Below are 22543 nucleotides of genomic sequence, written 5' to 3'. Positions count from 1 at the left end.
TAGCATCTTGATATTAGAAATAGATAGCATCTTGATATCAGAAATAGATAGCATCTTGATATCAGAAATAGATAGCATCTTGATATCAGAAATAGATAGCATCTTGATATCAGAAATAGATAGCATCTTGATATCAGAAATAGATAGCATCTTGATATCAGAAATAGATAGCATCTTGATATCAGAAATAGATAACATCTTGATATCAGAAATAGACAGCATCTTGATATCAGAAATAGATAGCATCTTGATATCAGAAATAGATAGCATCTTGATATCAGAAATAGATAGCATCTTGATATCAGAAATAGATAACATCTTGATATCAGAAATAGATAGCTTCTTGATATCAGAAATAGATAGCTTCTTGATATCAGAAATAGATAGCATCTTGATATCAGAAATAGATAACATCTTGATATCAGAAATAGATAGCATCTTGATATCAGAAATAGATAACATCTTGATATCAGAAATAGATAGCATCTTGATATCATAAATAGATAGCATCTTGATATCAGAAATAGATAACATCTTGATATCAGAAATAGATAGCTTCTTGATATCAGAAATAGATAGCTTCTTGATATCAGAAATAGATAGCTTCTTGATATCAGAAATAGATAGCATCTTGATATCAGAAATAGATAACATCTTGATATCAGAAATAGATAACATCTTGATATCAGAAATAGATAGCATCTTGATATCAGAAATAGATAGCATCTTGATATCAGAAATAGATAACATCTTGATATCAGAAATAGATAGCATCTTGATATCAGAAATAGATAGCATCTTGATATCAGAAATAGATAGCTTCTTGATATCAGAAATAGATAGCATCTTGATATCAGAAATAGGTAGCATCTTGATATCAGAAATAGATAGCATCTTGATATCAGAAATAGATAGCATCTTGATATCAGAAATAGATAGCATCTTGATAGCAGAAATAGATAGCATCTTGATATCAGAAATAGATAACATCTTGATATCAGAAATAGATAGCATCTTGATATCAGAAATAGATAGCATCTTGATATCAGAAATAGATAGCATCTTGATATCAGAAATAGATAGCATCTTGATATCAGAAATAGATAGCATCTTGATATCAGAAATAGATAGCATCTTGATATCAGAAATAGATAGCATCTTGATATCAGAAATAGATAACATCTTGATATCAGAAATAGACAGCATCTTGATATCAGAAATAGATAGCATCTTGATATCAGAAATAGATAGCATCTTGATATCAGAAATAGATAGCATCTTGATATCAGAAATAGATAACATCTTGATATCAGAAATAGATAGCTTCTTGATATCAGAAGTAGATAGCTTCTTGATATCAGAAATAGATAGCATCTTGATATCAGAAATAGATAACATCTTGATATCAGAAATAGATAGCATCTTGATATCAGAAATAGATAACATCTTGATATCAGAAATAGATAGCATCTTGATATCAGAAATAGATAGCATCTTGATATCAGAAATAGATAACATCTTGATATCAGAAATAGATAGCTTCTTGATATCAGAAATAGATAGCTTCTTGATATCAGAAATAGATAGCTTCTTGATATCAGAAATAGATAGCATCTTGATATCAGAAATAGATAACATCTTGATATCAGAAATAGATAACATCTTGATATCAGAAATAGATAGCATCTTGATATCAGAAATAGATAGCATCTTGATATCAGAAATAGATAGCATCTTGATATCAGAAATAGATAACATCTTGATATCAGAAATAGATAACATCTTGATATCAGAAATAGATAGCATCTTGATATCAGAAATAGATAACATCTTGATATCAGAAATAGATAGCATCTTGATATCAGAAATAGATAGCATCTTGATATCAGAAATAGATAGCATCTTGATATCAGAAATAGATAGCATCTTGATATCAGAAATAGATAGCATCTTGATATCAGAAATAGATAACATCTTGATATCAGAAATAGATAGCATCTTGATATTAGAAATAGATAGCATCTTGATATCAGAAATAGATAGCATCTTGATATCAGAAATAGATAGCTTCTTGATATCAGAAGTAGATAGCTTCTTGATATCAGAAATAGATAGCATCTTGATATCAGAAATAGATAACATCTTGATATCAGAAATAGATAGCATCTTGATATCAGAAATAGATAGCTTCTTGATATCAGAAATAGATAGCTTCTTGATATCAGAAATAGATAGCATCTTGATATCAGAAATAGATAGCTTCTTGATATCAGAAATAGATAACATCTTGATATCAGAAATAGATAGCATCTTGATATCAGAAATAGATAGCAATTGATATAAAACTTTCTGTACCCTCCTGTAGTTTGCTTCCAGGGTTCGACCCGCGTTACATGAAGTCGAATACAATGACTACAGCAGGTACTGTAGGAACTACTGTATTCCCCTTCCCAGGGCTGTGTCTCACGGTGGGTGGGAGGGAGTCGAACCTGGATCTCCGGATATTGTAATAGAAAAGAATTGAAAGAAAAATAGAAATGATCTATGTCTCAGGATGTGTTTGTTGCTCTGTGTCTCAACAGAAGGGAAAGGTGATGTGGAAAAGGGAAAGACAATGGAAGGAAGGGAATGCCACAGCTTAGCTGTGCCACGGAAGGGAATGCCACAGCTTAGCTGTGCCAGGGAAGGGAATGCCACAGCTTAGCTGTGCCAGGGAAGGGAATGCCACAGCTTAGCTGTGCCACGGAAGGGAATGCCACAGCTTAGCTGTGCCAGGGAAGGGAATGCCACAGCTTAGCTGTACCAGGGAAGGGAATGCCACAGCTTAGCTGTGCCAGAGAAGGGAATGCCACAGCTTAGCTGTGCCAGGGAAGGGAATGCCACAGCTTAGCTGTACCAGGGGAGGGAATGCCACAGCTTAGCTGTGCCAGGGAAGGGAATGCCACAGCTTAGCTGTACCAGGGAAGGGAATGCCACAGCTTAGCTGTGCCAGGGAAGGGAATGCCACAGCTTAGCTGTACCAGGGAAGGGAATGCCACAGCTTAGCTGTGCCAGGGAAGGGAATGCCACAGTTTAGCTGTGCCAGGGAAGGGAATGCCACAGCTTAGCTGTGCCAGGGAAGGGAATGCCACAGCTTAGCTGTACCAGGGAAGGGAATGCCACAGCTTAGCTGTGCCAGGGAAGGGAATGCCACAGTTTAGCTGTGCCAGGGAAGGGAATGCCACAGCTTAGCTGTGCCAGGGAAGGGAATGCCACAGCTTAGCTGTGCCAGGGAAGGGAATGCCACAGCTTAGCTGTGCCAGGGAAGGAAATGCCACAGCTTAGCTGTACCAGGGGAGGGAATGCCACAGCTTAGCTGTGCCAGGGGAGGAGGAAGGGATCACAACAGCCACTCCTGGAATGGCAGGGGCGCCCCACAGAAACTGTGGGAAACGGAGCTCCTGCAGACACCCAGAGAGAGAGAGAGAGAGAGAGAGAGAGAGAGAGCAGAGGGCAACATGGCGACGTGTGGACTAGGGTGGATGGAGAAAGGTGGTGACAGGTGGATCAATGAGACTAAAAGGATTTTGATTCCACATTGATCGATAGACAGGTGGTGGAGGTAGATGGTAGGAGTAGATATAGTTAACATTCCTCATCACATATATGTTTACCCATGCTGGGTGCTGCCACAGGTGGTAGGTGGTAGATGGGTAGAGAGAGATGTAGATGGTGGTAGGTGAGGGTGGTAGATGGGTAGACAAATATGTAGATGGTGGTAGGTGAGGGTGGTAGATGGGTAGACAAATATGTAGATGGTGGTAGGTGAGGGTGGTAGATGGGTAGAGAGAGATGTAGATGGTGGTAGGTGAGGTTGGTAGATGGGTAGAGAGAGAGAGAGATGTAGACGGTGTTGAGTGAGGGGTGGTAGATAGGTAGACCAACAAGTAGATGACTGTGCCAGTAACACTCACCTCTTCTTCTTGTGTCATTGCTAACTCAGGCTCGTGTTCGTCCAACTTGTTCAGTAACTTTTCCTGTAACACAGAGAGATAGACACAGTTAGCTGTGACACAGAGAGATAGACACAGTTAGCTGTGACACAGAGAGATAGACACAGTTAGCTGTGACACAGAGAGATAGACACAGTTAGCTGTGACACAGAGAGATAGACACAGTTAGCTGTGACACAGAGAGATAGACACAGTTAGCTGTGACACAGAGAGATAGACACAGTTAGCTGTGACACAGAGAGATAAACACAGTTAGCTGTGACACAGAGAGATAGACACAGTTAGCTGTGACACAGAGAGATAGACACAGTTAGCTGTGACACAGAGAGATAGACACAGTTAGCTGTGACACAGAGAGATAAACACAGTTAGCTGTGACACAGAGAGATAGACACAGTTAGCTGTGACACAGAGAGATAGACACAGTTAGCTGTGACACAGAGAGATAGACACAGTTAGCTGTGACACAGAGAGATAAACACAGTTAGCTGTGACACAGAGAGATAGACACAGTTATAACACAGATAGACACAGTTAGCTGTGACACAGAGAGATAGACACAGTTATAACACAGAGAGATAGACACAGTTAGCTGTGACACAGAGAGATAGACACAGTTAGCTGTGACACAGAGAGATAGACACAGTTAGCTGTGACACAGAGAGATAGACACAGTTAGCTGTGACACAGAGAGATAGACACAGTTAGCTGTGACACAGAGAGATAAACACAGTTAGCTGTGACACAGAGAGATAGACACAGTTATAACACAGATAGACACAGTTAGCTGTGACACAGAGAGATAGACACAGTTATAACACAGAGAGATAGACACAGTTAGCTGTGACACAGAGAGATAGACACAGTTAGCTGTGACACAGAGAGATAGACACAGTTAGCTGTGACACAGAGAGATAGACACAGTTATAACACAGATAGACACAGTTAGCTGTGACACAGAGAGATAGACACAGTTATAACACAGAGAGATAGACACAGTTAGCTGTGACACAGAGAGATAGACACAGTTAGCTGTGACACAGAGAGATAGACACAGTTAGCTGTGACACAGAGAGATAGACACAGTTAGTTGTGACACAGAAAGATAGACACAGTTATTTGTGACACAGAGAGATAGACACAGTTGTAACACAGAGAGATAGACACAGTTAGTTGTGACACAGAGAGATAGACACAGTTATTTGTGACACAGAGACCGATAGACACGGTTATTTGTGACACAGAGACAGATAGACACAGTTAGTTGTGACACAGAGAGATAGACACAGTTAGTTGTGACACAGAGAGATAGACACAGTTAGCTGTGACACAGAGAGATAGACACAGTCAGCTGTGACACAGAGAGATAGACACAGTTAGCTGTGACACAGAGAGATAGACACAGTTAGTTGTGACACAGAGAGATAGACACAGTTAGTTGTGACACAGAGAGATAGACACAGTTAGTTGTGACACAGAGAGATAAACAGTTAGTTATAACACCGAGAGATGGACATAGACACAGTTAGTTGTAACACAGAGATAAACACAGTTAGTTACAACACAGAGAGTTGGACATAGACACAGTTAGTTGTAACACAGAGATAGACACAGTTAGTTACAACACAGAGAGTTGGACATAGACACAGTTAGTTGTAACACAGAGATAGACACAGTTAGTTACAACATAGAGAGTTGGACATAGACACAGTTAGTTGTAACACAGAGATAAACACAGTTAGTTACAACACAGAGAGTTGGACATAGACACAGTTAGTTGTAACACAGAGATAGACACAGTTAGTTACAACACAGAGAGTTGGACATAGACACAGTTAGTTGTAACACAGAGATAGACACAGTTAGTTACAACACAGAGAGATGGACATAGACACAGTTAGTTGTAACACAGAGATAGACACAGTTAGTTACAACACAGAGAGTTGGACATAGACACAGTTAGTTGTAACACAGAGATAGACACAGTTAGTTACAACACAGAGAGATGGACATAGACACAGTTAGTTGTAACACAGAGATAGACACAGTTAGTTACAACACAGAGAGATGGACATAGACACAGTTAGTTGTAACACAGAGATAGACACAGTTAGTTACAACACAGAGAGTTGGACATAGACACAGTTATCTGTGACACAGAGAGACATAGACAGTGAGCTCCAGTGCAAGAAATATTGATCATATTTATGAAATGCAAAGAATGATTAATATAAATTCTGTTCAAAAGGCATCTAATGTTTGCTGTCCAAGTTACCAGCTAACGATGGGAGAGGTTGTTAGCTTCCAGCTAACGATGGGCAGGTTGTTAACCAGTTGTGACCGAGTGGGTCCAACTGGTCCAACCATTTCCTCACATTAATCACCTTCACTTCGCCCTGAGCGATGTGTATGATTAATGTCATCCGAGACACACAACCAAGAATCATATATATATATATATATATATATATATATATATATATATATATATATATATATATATATATATATATATATATATATATATATATATAGATATATATATATATATATATATATATTATCCCTGGGGATAGGGGTGAAAGAATACTTCCCACGCATTCCTCGCGTGTCGTAGAAGGCGACTAGAGGGGACGGGAGCGGGGGGCCAGAAATCCTCCCCTCCTTGTATTTTTAACTTTCTAAAATGGGAAACAGAAGAAGGAGTCACGCGGGGAGTGCTCATCTTCCTCGAAGGCTCAGATTGGGGTGTCTAAATATGTGTGGATGTAACCAAGATATGAAAAAAGGAGAGATAGGTAGTATGTTTGAGGAAAGGAACCTGGATGTTTTGGCTCTGAGTGAAACGAAGCTCAAGGGTAAAGGGGAAGAGTGGTTTGGGAATGTCTTGGGAGTAAAGTCAGGGGTTAGTGAGAGGACAAGAGCAAGGGAAGGAGTAGCAGTACTCCTGAAACAGGAGTTGTGGGAGTATGTGATAGAATGTAAGAAAGTAAATTCTCGATTAATATGGGTAAAACTGAAAGTTGATGGAGAGAGATGGGTATTTATTGGTGCATATGCACCTGGGCATGAGAAGAAAGATCATGAGAGGCAAGTGTTTTGGTGAAAAAGAGGGCAAATGAGAGTTGGGGTGAGAGAGTATCATTAAATTTTAGGGAGAATAAAAAGATGTTTTGGAAGGAGGTAAATAAAAGTGCGCAAGACAAGGGAACAAATGGGAACTTCAGTGAAGGGGGCAAATGGGGAGGTGATAACAAGTAGTGGTGATGTGAGAAGGAGATGGAGTGAGTATTTTGAAGGTTTGTTGAATGTGTTTGATGATAGAGTGGCAGATATAGAGTGTCTTGGTCGAGGTGGTGTGCAAAGTGAGAGGGTTAGGGAAAATGATTTGGTAAACAGAGAAGAGGTAGTAAAAGCTTTGCGGAAGATGAAAGCCGGCAAGGCAGCAGGTTTGGATGGTATTGCAGTGGAATTTATTAAAAAAGGGGGTGACTGTATTATTGACTGGTTGGTAAGGTTATCTAATGTATGTATGACTCATGGTGAGGTGCCTGAGGATTGGCGGAATGCGTGCATAGTGCCATTGTACAAAGGCAAAGGGGATAAGAGTGAGTGCTCAAATTACAGAGGTATAAGTTTGTTGAGTATTCCTGGTAAGTTATATGGGAGGGTATTGATTGAGAGGGTGAGTTTTGGAAAGAGGGGCAAGTATGAAGTCTGTTGTGAATGAGAGAGCGTGGGAAATGAGTCAGTTGTTGTTCGTTGATGATACAGCGCTGGTGGCTGATTCATGTGAGAAACTGCAGAAGCTGGTGACTGAGTTTGGTAAAGTGTGTGAAAGAAGAAAGTTAAGAGTAAATGTGAATAAGAGCAAGGTTATTAGGTACAGTAGGGTTGAGGGTCAAGTCAATTGGGAGGTGAGTTTGAATGGAGAAAAACTGGAGGAAGTAAAGTGTTTTAGATATCTGGGAGTGGATCTGGCAGCGGATGGAACCATGGAAGCGAAAGTGAATCATAGGGTGGGGGAGGGGGCGAAAATCCTGGGAAAAAATGTGTGGAAGGCGAGAACATTATCTCCGAAAGCAAAAATGGGTATGTTTGAAGGAATAGTGGTTCCAACAATGTTGTATGGTTGCGAGGCGTGGGCTATGGATAGAGTTGTGCACAGGAGGGTGGATGTGCTGGAAATGAGATGTTTGAGGACAATGTGTGGTGTGTGGTGGTTTGATCGAGTAAGTAATGTAAGGGTAAGAGAGATGTGTGGAAATAAAAAGAGCGTGGTTGAGAGAGCAGAAGAGGGTGTTTTGAAATGGTTTCGGCACCTGGAGAGAATGAGTGAGGAAAGATTGACCAAGAGGATATATGTGTCGGAGGTGGAGGGAACGAGGAGAAGTGGGAGACCAAACTGGAGGTGGAAAGATGGAGTGAAAAAGATTTTGTGTGATCGGGGCCTGAACATGCAGGAGGGTGAAAGGAGGGCAAGGAATAAAGTGAATTGGATCGATGTGGTATACCTGGGTTGACGTGCTGTCAGTGGATTGAATCAGGGCATGTGAAGCGTCTGGGGTAAACCATGGAAAGTTGTGTGGGGCCTGGATGTGGAAAGGGAGCTGTGGTTTCGGGCATTATTGCATGACAGCTAGAGACTGAGTGTGAACGAATGGGGCCTTTGTTGTCTTTTCCTAGCGCTACCTCGCACACATGAGGGGGGAGGGGGATGGTATTCCATGTGTGGCGAGGTGGCGATGGGAATGAATAAAGGCAGACAGTGTGAATTGTGTGCATGGGTATATATGTATGTGTCTGTGTGTGTATATATATGTGTACATTGAGATGTATAGGTATGTTTATATGCGTGTGTGGACGTGTATGTATATACATTGTGTATGGGGGTGGGTTGGGCCATGTCTTTCGTCTGTTTCCCTGCGCTACCTCGCAAACGCGGGAGACAGCGACAAAGCAAAATAAATTATAAATAAATAAATAAAATGAATATATATATATATATATATATATATATATATATATATATATATATTTGTTTATTTTTCCATTCATTTTACTTGATCGCCGTTTCCCGCATTAGTGAAGCAGAGCCAGGAAACAGACGAGGAAAGACCCACCCACTCATATATATACATATAAACATACACGCATATACATTTACATATACATACATAAATGTACATATGCATATCAACAAATACATATGCACATACATATGCATATCAACATATACATTGCACATACATATGCATACACATACACATACATATACATATATACACACATACGTATTCATACATATTCGCCTTCATCCATTTCTGGCGCCACCCTGCTCCACAGGGAACAGCATCGCCACCTACATGAAAAAGGGCCATGTGTAATGCACCGAAATCACAGCTCCCTGTACGAGACCAGCCCCCAGTGCTGGCTGTACGAGACCAGCCCCAGTGCTGGCTGTACGAGACCAGCCCCCAGTGCTGGCTGTACGAGACCAGCGCCCACTGCTAGCTGTACGAGACCAGCCCCCAGTGCTGGCTGTAAGAGACCAGCCCCCAGTGCTTCTGGCTGTACGAGACCAGCCCCCAGTGCTGGTTGTACGAGACCAGCCCCCAGTGCTGCTGGCTGTACGAGACCAGCCCCCAGTGCTGCTGGCTGTACGAGACCAGCCCCCAGTGCTGGCTGTACGAGACCAGCCCCAGTGCTGGCTGTACGAGACCAGCCCCAGTGCTGGCTGTACGAGACCAGCCCCCAGTGCTGCTGGCTGTACGAGACGAGCCCCAGTGCTGGCTGTACGAGACCAGCCCCCAGTGCTGGCTATACGAGACCAGCCCCCAGTGCTGGCTGTACGAGACCAGCCGCCAGTGCTGGCTGTACGAGACCAGCCCCCAGTGCTGGCTGTACTAGACCAGCCCCCAGTGCTGGCTATACGAGACCAGCCCCAGTGCTGGCTGTATGAGACCAGCCCCCAGTGCTGGCTGTACGAGACCAGCCGCCAGTGCTGGCTGTACGAGACCAGCCCCCAGTGCTGCTGACTGTACGAGACCAGCCGCCAGTGCTGGCTGTACGAGACCAGCCCCAGTGCTGACTGTACGAGACCAGCCCCCAGTGCTGACTGTACAAGACCAGCCCCCAGTGCTGGCTGTACGAGACCAGCCCCCAGTGCTGGCTGTACGAGACCAGCCCCCAGTGCTGCTATACGAGACCAGCCCCCAGTGCTGCTGGCTGTACGAGAATAGCCCCCAGTGCTGGCTGTACGAGACCAGCCCCCAGTGCTGGCTATACGAGACCAGCCCCCAGTGCTGCTGGCTGTACGAGACCAGCCCCCAGTGCTGGCTGTACGAGACCAGCCCCCAGTGCTGGCTGTACGAGACCAGCCCCTAGTGCTTCTGGCTGTACGAGACCAGCCCCCAGTGCTGGCTGTACGAGAACATCCCCCAGTGCTGGCTGTACGAGACCAGCCCCCAGTACTGACTATATGAGACCAACCCCAGTGCTGGCTGTACGAGACCAGCCTCCAGTGCTGGGTGTACGAGACCAGCCCCCAGTGCTGGCTGTACGAGACCAGCCCCCAGTGCTGGCTGTACGAGACCAGCCCCAGTGCTGACTGTACGAGATCAGCCCCACTGCTGGCTGTACGAGACCAAACCCAGTGTCCGCTGCTCGAGACCAGCCCCCATTGCTGGCTGTACGAGACCAGCCCCCAGTGCTTGCTGTACGAAACCAGCCCCAGTGCTGGCTGTACGAGACCAGCCTCCAGTGCTGGCTGTACGAGAACAGCCCCCTGTGCTGGCTGCACGAGACCAGCCCCCATTGCTGGCTGTACGAGACCAGCCCCCAGTGCTGGCTGTACGAGACCAGCTCCCAGTGCTGGTTGTACGAGACCAGCCCCCAGTGCTGGCTGTACAAGACCACATCCAAGGTGTACGAGACCAGCCCCCAGTGCTGGCTGTACGTGACCAGCCCCCAGTGCTGGCTATACGAGACCCGTCCCCAGTGCTGGCTGTTCGAGATCAACCCCCAGTGCTGGCTATACGAGACCAACCCCCAGTGCTGGCTGTACAAGACCACATCAAAGGTGTACGAGACCAGCCCCCAGTGCTGGCTGTACGGGACCAGCCCCCAACGCTGGCTGTACGAGACCAGCCCCCAGTGCTGGCTGTATAAGACCACATCCAAGGTGTACGAGACCAGCCCCCAGTGCTGGCCATACGAGACCAGCCCCCAGTGCTGGCTGTACAAGACCACATCCAAGCTGTACGAGACCAGCCCCCATGCTGCTGGCTGTACGAGACCAGCCCCCATGCTGCTGGCTGTACGAGACCAGCCCCCAGTGCTGGCTGTACGAGACCAACCCTAGTGCTGGCTGTACGAGACCAGCCCCCAGTGCTGGCTGTATAAGACCACATCCAAGGTGTACGAGACCAGCCCCCAGTGCTGGCCATACGAGACCAGCCCCCAGTGCTGGCTGTACAAGACCACATCCAAGCTGTACGAGACCAGCCCCCATGCTGCTGGCTGTACGAGACCAGCCCCCAGTGCTGGCTGTACGAGACCAACCCCAGTGCTGGCTGTACGAGACCAGCCCCCAGTGCTGGCTGTACAAGACCACATCCAAGGTGTACGAGACCAGCCCCCAGTGCTGGCTATACGAGACTAGCCCCCAGTTCTGGCTGTACAAGACCACATCCAAGCTGTACGAGACCAGCCCCCAGTGCTGCTGGCTGTACGAGACCAGCCCCCAGTACTGGCTGTACGAGACCAGCCCCCAGTGCTGGCTGTACGAGACCAGCCCCCAGTACTGGCTGTACGAGACCAGCCCCCAGTGCTGGCTGTACGAGACCAACCCCAGTGCTGGCTGTACGAGACCAACCCCCAGTGCTGGGTGTACGAGACCGACTCCAGTGCTGGCTGTACGAGACCAACCCCCAGTGCTGGGTGTACGAGACCAACCCCCAGTGCTGGGTGTACGAGACCAACCCCAGTGCTGGCTGTACGAGACCAACCCCCAGTGCTGGCTGTACGAGACCAGCCCCCAGTGCTGGCTGTACGAGACCAGCCCCCAGTGCTGGCTGTACGAGCCCAGCCCCCAGTGCTGGGTGTACGAGACCAACCCCCAGTGCTGGCTGTACGAGACCAACCCCAGTGCTGGCTGTACGAGACCAGCCCCCAGTGCTGGCTGTACGAGACCAGCCCCCAGTGCTGGCTGTACGAGACCAGCCCCCAGTGCTGGCTGTACGAGACCAGCCCCCAGTGCTGGCTGTACGAGACCAGCCCCCAGTGCTGGCTGTACGAGACCAGCCCCCAGTGCTGGCTGTACGAGACCAGCCCCCAGTGCTGGCTGTACGAGACCAGCCCCCAGTGCTGGCTGTACGAGACCAGCCCCCAGTGCTGGCTGTACGAGACCAGCCCCCAGTGCTGGCTGTACGAGACCAGCCCCCAGTGCTGGCTGTACGAGACCAGCCCCCAGTGCTGGCTGTACGAGACCAGCCCCCAGTGCTGGCTGTACGAGACCAGCCCCCAGTGCTGGCTGCACGAGACCAGCCGCCAGTGCTGGCTGCACGAGACCAGCCGCCAGTGCTGGCTGTACGAGACCAGCCGCCAGTGCTGGGTGTACGAGACATCACAAGGGGGTGATCAGAATTTTGTTTTTGATCGCTTCAGTTGACTTCATCACGATTGACAAGTTAATCATCCACTTCATTGCTATGCATGGAAACTCCTGGGGAGGTGTTGTGGGGGTGAGGGCTGTTGGTGGGGGGCTGTTTGATGGGGGTGTGTGGGAATGGTGGGGGGGTTTGTTTGATGGGGGTGTGTGGGAATGGTGGGGGGTTTGTTTGATGGGGTGTGTGGGAATGGTGGGGGGTTTGTTTGATGGGGTGGTGGAGGTTGTTTGATGGGGTGTGTGGGAATGGTGGTGGTGATGGTGATGATGGTGGTGGTGATGGTGATGGTGGTGATGGTGATGGTGATGGTGATGGTGGTGGTGATGGTGATGGTGGTGGTGATGGTGATGGTGTGGTGATGGTGGGATGGTGATGGTGATGGTGATGGTGTGGTGATGGTGGAGTGGTGTTGGTGATGGTGATGGTGATGGTGGTGATGGTGGTGGTGGTGGTGGTGGTGGTGGTGGTGGTGGTGATGGTGGTGGTGGTGGTGATGGTGGTGGTGGTGGTGGTGGTGGTGGTGGTGATGGTGGTGATGGTGATGGTGATGTGGTGGTGAGGTGTGGTGGTGATGGTGAGTGGTGGTGATGGTGGTGGTGATGGTGATGGTGGTGATGGTGGTGATGGTGTGGTGATGGTGATGGTGTGGTGGTGATGGTGATGGTGGTGATGGTGGTGGTGATGGTGGTGGTGGTGATGGTGGTGATGATGATGGTGGTGATGGTGATGGTGGTGGTGGTGATGGTGGTGGTGGTGATGGTGGTGGTGGTGGTGGTGGTGGTGGTGGTGATGGTGGTGATGGTGATGGTGGTGATGGTGGTGATGGTGGTGATGGTGGTGGTGGTGATGGTGGTGATGGTGGTGGTGATGGTGGTGAGTGTGGTGTGATGGTGGTGTGGTGTGTGGTGGTGTGGTGGTGATGGTGGTGAGGTGGTGTGATGTGGTGGTGTGTGGTGATGGGTGGTGATGGTGGTGATGATGGTGATGGTGGTGATGGTGGTGGTATGGTGATGGTGGTGATGGTGGTGATGATGGTGATGGTGGTGATGGTGGTGGTGATGATGGTGGTGATGGTGATGGTGGTGGTGATGATGGTGATGGTGGTGATGGTGATGGTGATGGTGGTGATGGTGATGGTGATGGTGGTGGTGATGATGGTGATGGTGGTGATGGTGGTGATGATGGTGATGGTGGTGATGGTGGTGGTGATGGTGATGGTGGTGATGGTGGTGATGATGGTGATGGTGGTGATGGTGGTGGTAATGGTGATGGTGATGGTGATGGTGGTGGTGGTGATGGTGATGGTGATGGTGATGGTGGTGATGGTGGTGATGATGGTGATGGTGGTGATGGTGGTGATGATGGTGATGGTGGTGATGGTGGTGGTGATGGTGATGGTGATGGTGATGGTGGTGATGGTGGTGATGATGGTGATGGTGGTGATGGTGGTGATGATGGTGATGGTGGTGGTGGTGATGGTGATGGTGATGGTGATGATGGTGGTGATGGGGGTGATGGTGGTATGGTGTGATGGTGATGGTGATGGTGATGGTGGTGGTGATGGTGGTGGTGATGGTGATGGTGGTGATGGTGATGGTGATGGTGATGGTGATGGTGATGGTGATGGTGGATGATGATGGTGTGGTGGTGATGGTGGTATGTGGTGATGGTGATGGTGATGGTGATGGTGGTGGGATGGTGATGGTGATGGTGATGGTGGTGATGGTGATGGTGATGGTGGTATGGTGGTGGTGATGGTGGTGGTGTGGTGATGGTGGTGGTGATGGTGATGTGGTGATGGTGGGTGGTGATGGTGGTGGTGATGGTGATGGTGATGGTGGTGGTGGGTGATGGTGATGGTGATGGTGGTGATGGTGGTGATGATGGTGATGGTGAGATGGTGGTGATGATGGTGGATGGTGGGTGATGGTGGTGGTGATGGTGATGGTGATGGTGGTGGTGGTGATGGTGATGGTGATGATGGTGATGGTGGTGATGGTGGTGGTGATGGTGATGGTGATGGTGATGGTGGGATGGTGGTGATGAGGTGATGGTGGTGATGGTGGTGATGATGGTGATGGTGGTGGTGGTGATGGTGATGGTGATGTGTGATGATGGTGATGGTGGTGATGGTGGTATGTGGTGTGGTGATGGTGATGGTGATGGTGGTGGTGATGGTGGTGGTGATGGTGATGGTGGTGATGGTGATGGTGATGGTGATGGTGGTGATGGTGATGGTGATGGTGATGATGATGGTGATGGTGGTGATGGTGGTAATGGTGGTGATGGTGATGGTGATGGTGATGGTGGTGGTGATGGTGATGGTGATGGTGATGGTGGTGATGGTGATGGTGATGGTGGTGATGGTGGTGGTGATGGTGGTGGTGATGGTGATGGTGGTGGTGATGGTGATGGTGGTGATGGTGGTGGTGATGGTGGTGGTGATGGTGATGGTGGTGGTGGTGATGGTGATGGTGATGGTGGTGATGGTGGTGATGATGGTGATGGTGGTGATGGTGGTGATGATGGTGATGGTGGTGATGGTGGTGGTGATGGTGATGGTGATGGTGGTGATGGTGATGGTGATGGTGATGGTGGTGATGGTGATGGTGATGGTGGTACATACATACATACATACACACTATGTATATTCACATATAAACAAAACGCTTCGAAATCATTTCACATAACATTACTTCAACCATACAACTTTTGATACAGTAATACAGTATTATCTCCCTGGGGCAAAAATGATCATAAAAAAATCACTTTAGTTTTCTTTTCAATTTTTTTTTCAACATTTTATATAAAAAAAATTTTATTTTTTTTCTTCTCATTTTATTTGTGTATAACTTAAGTTTGGGAAGGTGTTAGAAGCGAAGTTTGTCCGATATTCGTGTAGGATAGCGATCGAGAAACCTGACCTGGGTCCCGATATCGGCTGGTTCCTGTTGTAGCCGAAAAACCTGACCTGGGTCCCGATATCGGCTGGTTCCTGTTGCAGCCAAGAAACCTGACCTGGGTCCCGATATCGGCTGGTTCCTGTTGCAGCCAAGAAACCTGACCTGGGTCCCGATATCGGCTGGTTCCTGTTGCAGCCAAGAAACCTGACCTGGGTCCCAGTACTGTTCCTGTACAGGACCTGTTCAACACAGGTATGAAACACGTCACTTTCGTCCCAGTCATAATTAAACATTATAATAACTCTAACAACAGAACTGGTGTCAATAGACATCTTCATCAATTGTCAACCAAAAATCAAGACTAAAGAGACGATAATTAGTGTGATAATTAGTGTGATAATTAGTGTAGTAATTATTTCTCAGGATCCCAATTAAGACATGTGTTTTTATTAAGTGGGTTTCAAGACGATGAACTGCTGGTGGAGGGAGTAAACATGAGGGAGTGGATGGTCTTCCTCACTGTGGTCTTCCTCACTGTGGTCTTCTTCGTTGTGGTCTTCCTCGTTGTGGTCTTCCTCATTGTGGTCTTCCTCATTGTGGTCTTCCTCGCTGTGGTCTTCCTCATTGTGGTCTTCCTCGCTGTGGTCTTCCTCATTGTGGTCTTCCTCGCTGTGGTCTTCCTCATTGTGGTCTTCCTCGCTGTGGTCTTCCTCATTGTGGTCTTCCTCGCTGTGGTCTTCCTCATTGTGGTCTTCCTCGTTGTGGTCTTCCTCGTTGTGGTCTTCCTCGTTGTGGTCTTCCTCGTTGTGGTCTTCCTCGTTGTGGTCTTCCTCGTTGTCTGTCTTTTTGAGAGATGGGTTGCAGTGTTGAGTGATGTGGTGGAGCGCGATTGATGGAGGTGGAGAGAAGGGTGGATTGGTGGAGAAGTTGGTGGTATGGGGAAGTGATGGTATAAGGTGATGGTTCGATAGTGTATGGGACGTGTTGATGGAGACGGTGATATGGTGATGGAGACTGTTATGTGGTGATGGAGATTATGTGGTAATGGAGATTATGTGGTGATGGAGATTATGTGGTGATGGAGATTATGTAGTGATGGAGAATGTTATGTGGTGATGGAGATTATGTGGTGATGGAGATTCTTATGTGGTGATGGAGATTATGTGGTGATGGAGATTATGTAGTGATGGAGAGTGTTATGTGGTGATGGAGATTATGTAGTGATGGAGATTGTTATGTGGTGATGGAGATTATATGGTGATGGAGACTGTTATGTGGTGATGGAGATTATGTGGTGATGGAGATTATGTAGTGATGGAGATTGTTATGTGGTGATGGAGATTATGTGGTGATGGAGATTCTTATGTGGTGATGGAGATTATGTGGTGATGGAGATTATGTAGTGATGGAGAGTGTTATGTGGTGATGGAGATTATGTGGTGATGGAGATCGTTATGTGGTGATGGAGATTATGTGGTGATGGAGATTCTTATGTGGTGATGGAGATTATGTGGTGATTGAGATTATGTAGTGATGGAGATTGTTATGTGGTGATGGAGATTATGTGGTGATGGAGATTATGTGGTGATGGAGATTATGTGGTGATGGAGATTGTTATGTGGTGATGGAGATTATGTGGTGATGGAGATTATGTAGTGATGGAGATTGTTATGTGGTGATGGAGATTATGTGGTGATGGAGATTCTTATGTGGTGATGGAGATTATGTAGTGATGGAGAGTGTTATGTGGTGATGGAGATTATGTAGTGATGGAGATTCTTATGTGGTGATGGAGATTATGTGGTGATGGAGATTATGTAGTGATGGAGAGTGTTATGTGGTGATGGAGATTATGTGGTGATGGAGATTATGTGGTGATGGAGATTATGTAGTGATGGAGATCGTTATGAGCTGATGGAGATTATGTGGTGATGGAGATTCTTATGTGGTGATGGAGATTAAGTGGTGATGGAGAGAATGTGGTGATGGAGATTGTTATGTGGTGATGGAGATTGTTATGTAGAGTTGGAGGTTATGTGGTGATGGAGAGTATGTGGTGATGGAGATTGTTATGTGGTGATGGAGATTGTTATGTGGTGATGGAGATTATGTGGTGATGGAGATTGTTATGTGGTGATGGAGATTATGTGGTGATGGAGATTGTTATGTGGTGATGGAGATTATGTGGTGATGGAGATTATGTAGTGATGGAGATTGTTATGTGGTGATGGAGATTGTTATGTAGAGTTGGAGATTATGTGGTGATGGAGATTCTTACGTGGTGATGGAGGGTATGTGGTGATGGAGATTATGTGGTGATGCAGATTATGTGGTGATGGAGATTGTTATGTGGTGATGGAGATTGTTATGTAGAGTTGGAGATTATGTGGTGATGGAGATTCTTATGTGGTGATGGAGATTATGTGGTGATGGAGATTATGTGGTGATGGAGATTGTTATGTAGAGTTGGAGATTATGTGGTGATGGAGATTCTTATGTGGTGATGGAGGGTATGTGGTGATGGAGATTATGTGGTGATGGAGATTATGTGGTGATGGAGATTCTTATGTAGTGATGGAGGGTATGTGGTGATGGAGATTATGTGGTGATGGAGAGAATGTGGTGATGGAGAGAATGTGGTGATGGAGATAATGTGGTGATGGAGAGAATGTGATGATGGAGATAATGTGATGATGGAGAGAATGTGGTGATGGAGAGAATGTGGTGATGGAGATAATGTGGTGATGGAGAGAATGTGATGATGGTGAGAATGTGGTGATGGAGATAATGTGGTGATGGAGAGAATGTGGTGATGGAGAGAATGTGATGATGGTGAGAATGTGGTGATGAAGAGAATGTGGTGATGGAAAGTATGTGGTGATGGAGGGTATGTGGTGTTGGAGAGTATGTGGTGATGGAAAGTATGTGGTGATGGAGATTGTTATGTGGTGATGGAAAGTATGTGGTGATGGAGGGTATGTGGTGTTGAAGAGTATGTGGTGATGGAGATAATGTGGTGATGGAGAGAATGTGATGATGGAGAGAATGTGGTGATGGAGAGAATGTGGTGATGGAGAGAATGTGGTGATGGAGAGAATGTGGTGATGGAGAGAATGTGGTGATGGAAAGTATGTGGTGATGGAGGGTATGTGGTGTTGGAGAGTATGTGGTGATGGAAAGTATGTGGTGATGGAGATTATGTAGTGATGGAGAGTGTTATGTGGTGATGGAGATTATGTGGTGATGGAGATTATGTGGTGATGGAGATTATGTAGTGATGGAGATCGTTATGAGCTGATGGAGATTATGTGGTGATGGAGATTCTTATGTGGTGATGGAGATTAAGTGGTGATGGAGAGAATGTGGTGATGGAGATTGTTATGTGGTGATGGAGATTGTTATGTAGAGTTGGAGGTTATGTGGTGATGGAGAGTATGTGGTGATGGAGATTGTTATGTGGTGATGGAGATTGTTATGTGGTGATGGAGATTATGTGGTGATGGAGATTGTTATGTGGTGATGGAGAGTATGTGGTGATGGAGATTGTTATGTGGTGATGGAGATTATGTGGTGATGGAGATTATGTAGTGATGGAGATTGTTATGTGGTGATGGAGATTGTTATGTAGAGTTGGAGATTATGTGGTGATGGAGATTCTTACGTGGTGATGGAGGGTATGTGGTGATGGAGATTATGTGGTGATGCAGATTATGTGGTGATGGAGATTGTTATGTGGTGATGGAGATTGTTATGTAGAGTTGGAGATTATGTGGTGATGGAGATTCTTATGTGGTGATGGAGATTATGTGGTGATGGAGATTATGTGGTGATGGAGATTGTTATGTAGAGTTGGAGATTATGTGGTGATGGAGATTCTTATGTGGTGATGGAGGGTATGTGGTGATGGAGATTATGTGGTGATGGAGATTATGTGGTGATGGAGATTCTTATGTAGTGATGGAGGGTATGTGGTGATGGAGATTATGTGGTGATGGAGAGAATGTGGTGATGGAGAGAATGTGGTGATGGAGATAATGTGATGATGGAGATAATGTGGTGATGGAGATAATGTGGTGATGGAGATAATGTGGTGATGGAGAGAATGTGATGATGGAGAGAATGTGGTGATGGAGATAATGTGGTGATGGAGAGAATGTGGTGATGGAGAGAATGTGATGATGGAGATAATGTGGTGATGGAGATAATGTGGTGATGGAGAGAATGTGGTGATGGAGATAATGTGGTGATGGAGAGAATGTGGTGATGGAGATAATGTGGTGATGGAGAGTATGTGGTGATGGAAAGTATGTGGTGATGGAGGGTATGTGGTGTTGGAGAGTATGTGGTGATGGAGATAATGTGATGATGGAGATAATGTGGTGATGGAGAGAATGTGATGATGGAGAAATGTGGTGATGGAAGATGTGGTGATGAGAGATGTGGTGATGGAGAGATGTGGTGATGGAGATAATGTGGTGATGGAGAGAATGTGGTGATGGAGAGAATGTGGTGATGGAGATAATGTGGTGATGGAGATAATGTGGTGATGGAGAGAATGTGGTGATGGAGAGAATGTGGTGATGGAGATAATGTGGTGATGGAAAGTATGTGGTGATGGAGGGTATGTGGTGTTGGAGAGTATGTGGTGATGGAAAGTATGTGGTGATGGAGGGTATGTGGTGTTGGAGAGTATGTGGTGATGGAGATAATGTGGTGATGGAGATAATGTGATGATGGAGAGAATGTGGTGATGGAGAGAATGTGGTGATGGAGATAATGTGGTGATGGAGAGAATGTGGTGATGGAGAGAATGTGGTGATGGAGATAATGTGGTGATGGAGAGAATGTGATGATGGAGGGTATGTGGTGTTGGAGAGTATGTGGTGATGGAAAGTATGTGGTGATGGAGATTGTTATGTGGTGATGGAGATTATGTGGTGATGGAGATTATGTGGTGATGGAGAGTATGTGGTGATGGAGAGTATGTGGTGATGGAGAGCATGTGGTGATGGAGAGTATGTAGTGATGGAGATCATGTGGTGATGGAGAGTATGAGGTGATGGAGAGTATGTGGTGATGGAGATTGTTATGTGGTGATAGAGATTGTTATGTGGTGATGGAAATTGTTATGTGGTGATGGAGATTGTTATGTGGTGTTGGAGATTATGTGGTGATGGAGAGAATGTGGTGATAGAGATTATGTGGTGATGGAGAGTATGTGGTGATGAAGAGTATGTGGAGATGGAGAGTATTTGGTGATGGAGATTATTTGATGGAGATTATGTGGTGTTGGAGCGTATGTTGTGATGGAGATCATGTGGTGATGGAGAGCGTTATGTATGGTAGTGATGGAGATTATGTGATGATGGAGAGCGTCATGTCTGGTGGTGAGGGGTGATGTGTGGTGGAGACTGCTGTCAGTACCTGTCTCGCGGTGAGACAGAACGAAGAGTCTCGCGACGGTATGAGACGACAGACCAGCCATAGTGGAGGAGACAGAACAAGAGAAGATTACTCCACTGATGAAGGAGTAACCAGTTACCCTGCTACTTACAGAGGCGCAAGGACCGTCAGCCTTGAAATATGAGGCGAAGAATTGGTCGAGTTTCAGACCCATTTCTGGTATTGCTTTCAACTTACATTGTTGATAATACATTTCTCATACTATTCGCCATTTCCCGCGATAGCGAGGTAGCGTTAAGAACAAAGGACTGGGCCTTTGAGGGAATATCCTCACCTGGCCCCCTTCTCTGTTCCTTCTTTTGGAAAATTAAAAAAAAAAAAACGAGATGGGAGGATAATACATTTAATATCATAATTGTTTTAATGTGGATCAAGATCTTTGCTTTACTTGAAATAAAGCATTTTTTCCTGTCTACTTGTATCCATGACCAGGACTGGTGCCAGGTCTATCAAGCCTCGTCTATCTATGTGGATTATCAAGAAGGTCTGTCTATCTATGTGAATTAGGAAGAAGGTCTGTCTATCTATGTGGATTATTAAGAAGGTCTGTCTATCTATGTGGATTAGGAAGAAGGTCTGTCTATCTATGTGGATTAGGAAGAAGGTTCGTCTATGTATGTGGATTAGGAAGAAGGTTCGTCTATGTATGTGGAATAGAAAGAAGGTCTGTCTATCTATGTGGATTAGGAAGAAGGTCTGTCTGTCTATGTGGATTAGGAAGACGGTTCGTCTATGTATGTGGAATAGAAAGAAGGTCTGTCTATCTCTGTGGATTAGGAAGAAGGTCTGTCTATCTATGTGGATTTAGGAAGAAGGTTTGTCTATCTATGTGGATTAGGAAGAAGGCCTGTCTATCTATGTGGATTAGGATGAAGGTTTGTCTATCTATGTGGATTAGGAAGAAGGTCTGTCTATCTATGTGGATTAGGATGAAGGTTTGTCTATCTATGTGGATTAGGAAGAAGGCCTGTCTATCTATGTGGATTAGGATGAAGGTTTGTCTATCTATGTGGATTAGGAAGAAGGCCTGTCTATCTATGTGGATTAGGAAGAAGGCCTGTCTATCTATGTGGATTAGGAAGAAGGTCTGTCTATCTATGTGGATTAGGAAGAAGGTCTGTCTATCTATGTGGATTAGGAAGAAGGTCTGTCTATCTATGTGGATTAGGAAGAAGGTCTGTCTATCTATGTGGATTAGGAAGAAGGCCTGTCTATCTATGTGGATTAGGAAGAAGGTTTTATCATTATCTAGAATCCATGTATCAAATTACCTTCATATCTTCCTTCTAAGATAATCTAAGGTCGTTTTTTTGACCTTCCTCATGCCAATTCCTCCTCTGGGGTTATCTTGCCTCGCTACTCACTTATCTCTGTCTTATCTTGACGTAAAGTGACCAAAAGTGACCTCTGTATTCAAAGTGGAGGTCACACTGCCGTATTATAAACAATAAAGATACATTCTTCAAACATAAATGCTTTACTTTGGAAGTTCTAAATTCTGTATTCGTCTTTGTTC

General features: G+C 45.7%; 1 protein-coding gene across 2 annotated transcripts in view; it reads right to left on the bottom strand.

Annotated features, from left to right (window-relative positions):
- Window positions 1-22543, bottom strand: part of LOC139762571 (uncharacterized) — a 442924-nt gene that overhangs the window by 131299 nt on the left and 289082 nt on the right. For both annotated transcript variants that reach the window (XM_071687600.1, XM_071687599.1), the window contains exon 2: window positions 3954-4016. In XM_071687600.1, coding sequence (XP_071543701.1) covers window positions 3954-4016 — 63 coding nt within the window. The remainder of the gene's footprint in view (window positions 1-3953; window positions 4017-22543) is intronic.

This window comes from Panulirus ornatus, chromosome 43 (assembly GCF_036320965.1).
Source record: "Panulirus ornatus isolate Po-2019 chromosome 43, ASM3632096v1, whole genome shotgun sequence".
NCBI lineage: Eukaryota > Metazoa > Arthropoda > Malacostraca > Decapoda > Palinuridae > Panulirus > Panulirus ornatus.
Note: the sequence above shows the minus strand (reverse complement) of the source record. Positions and strands in the feature narration are given on the sequence as shown.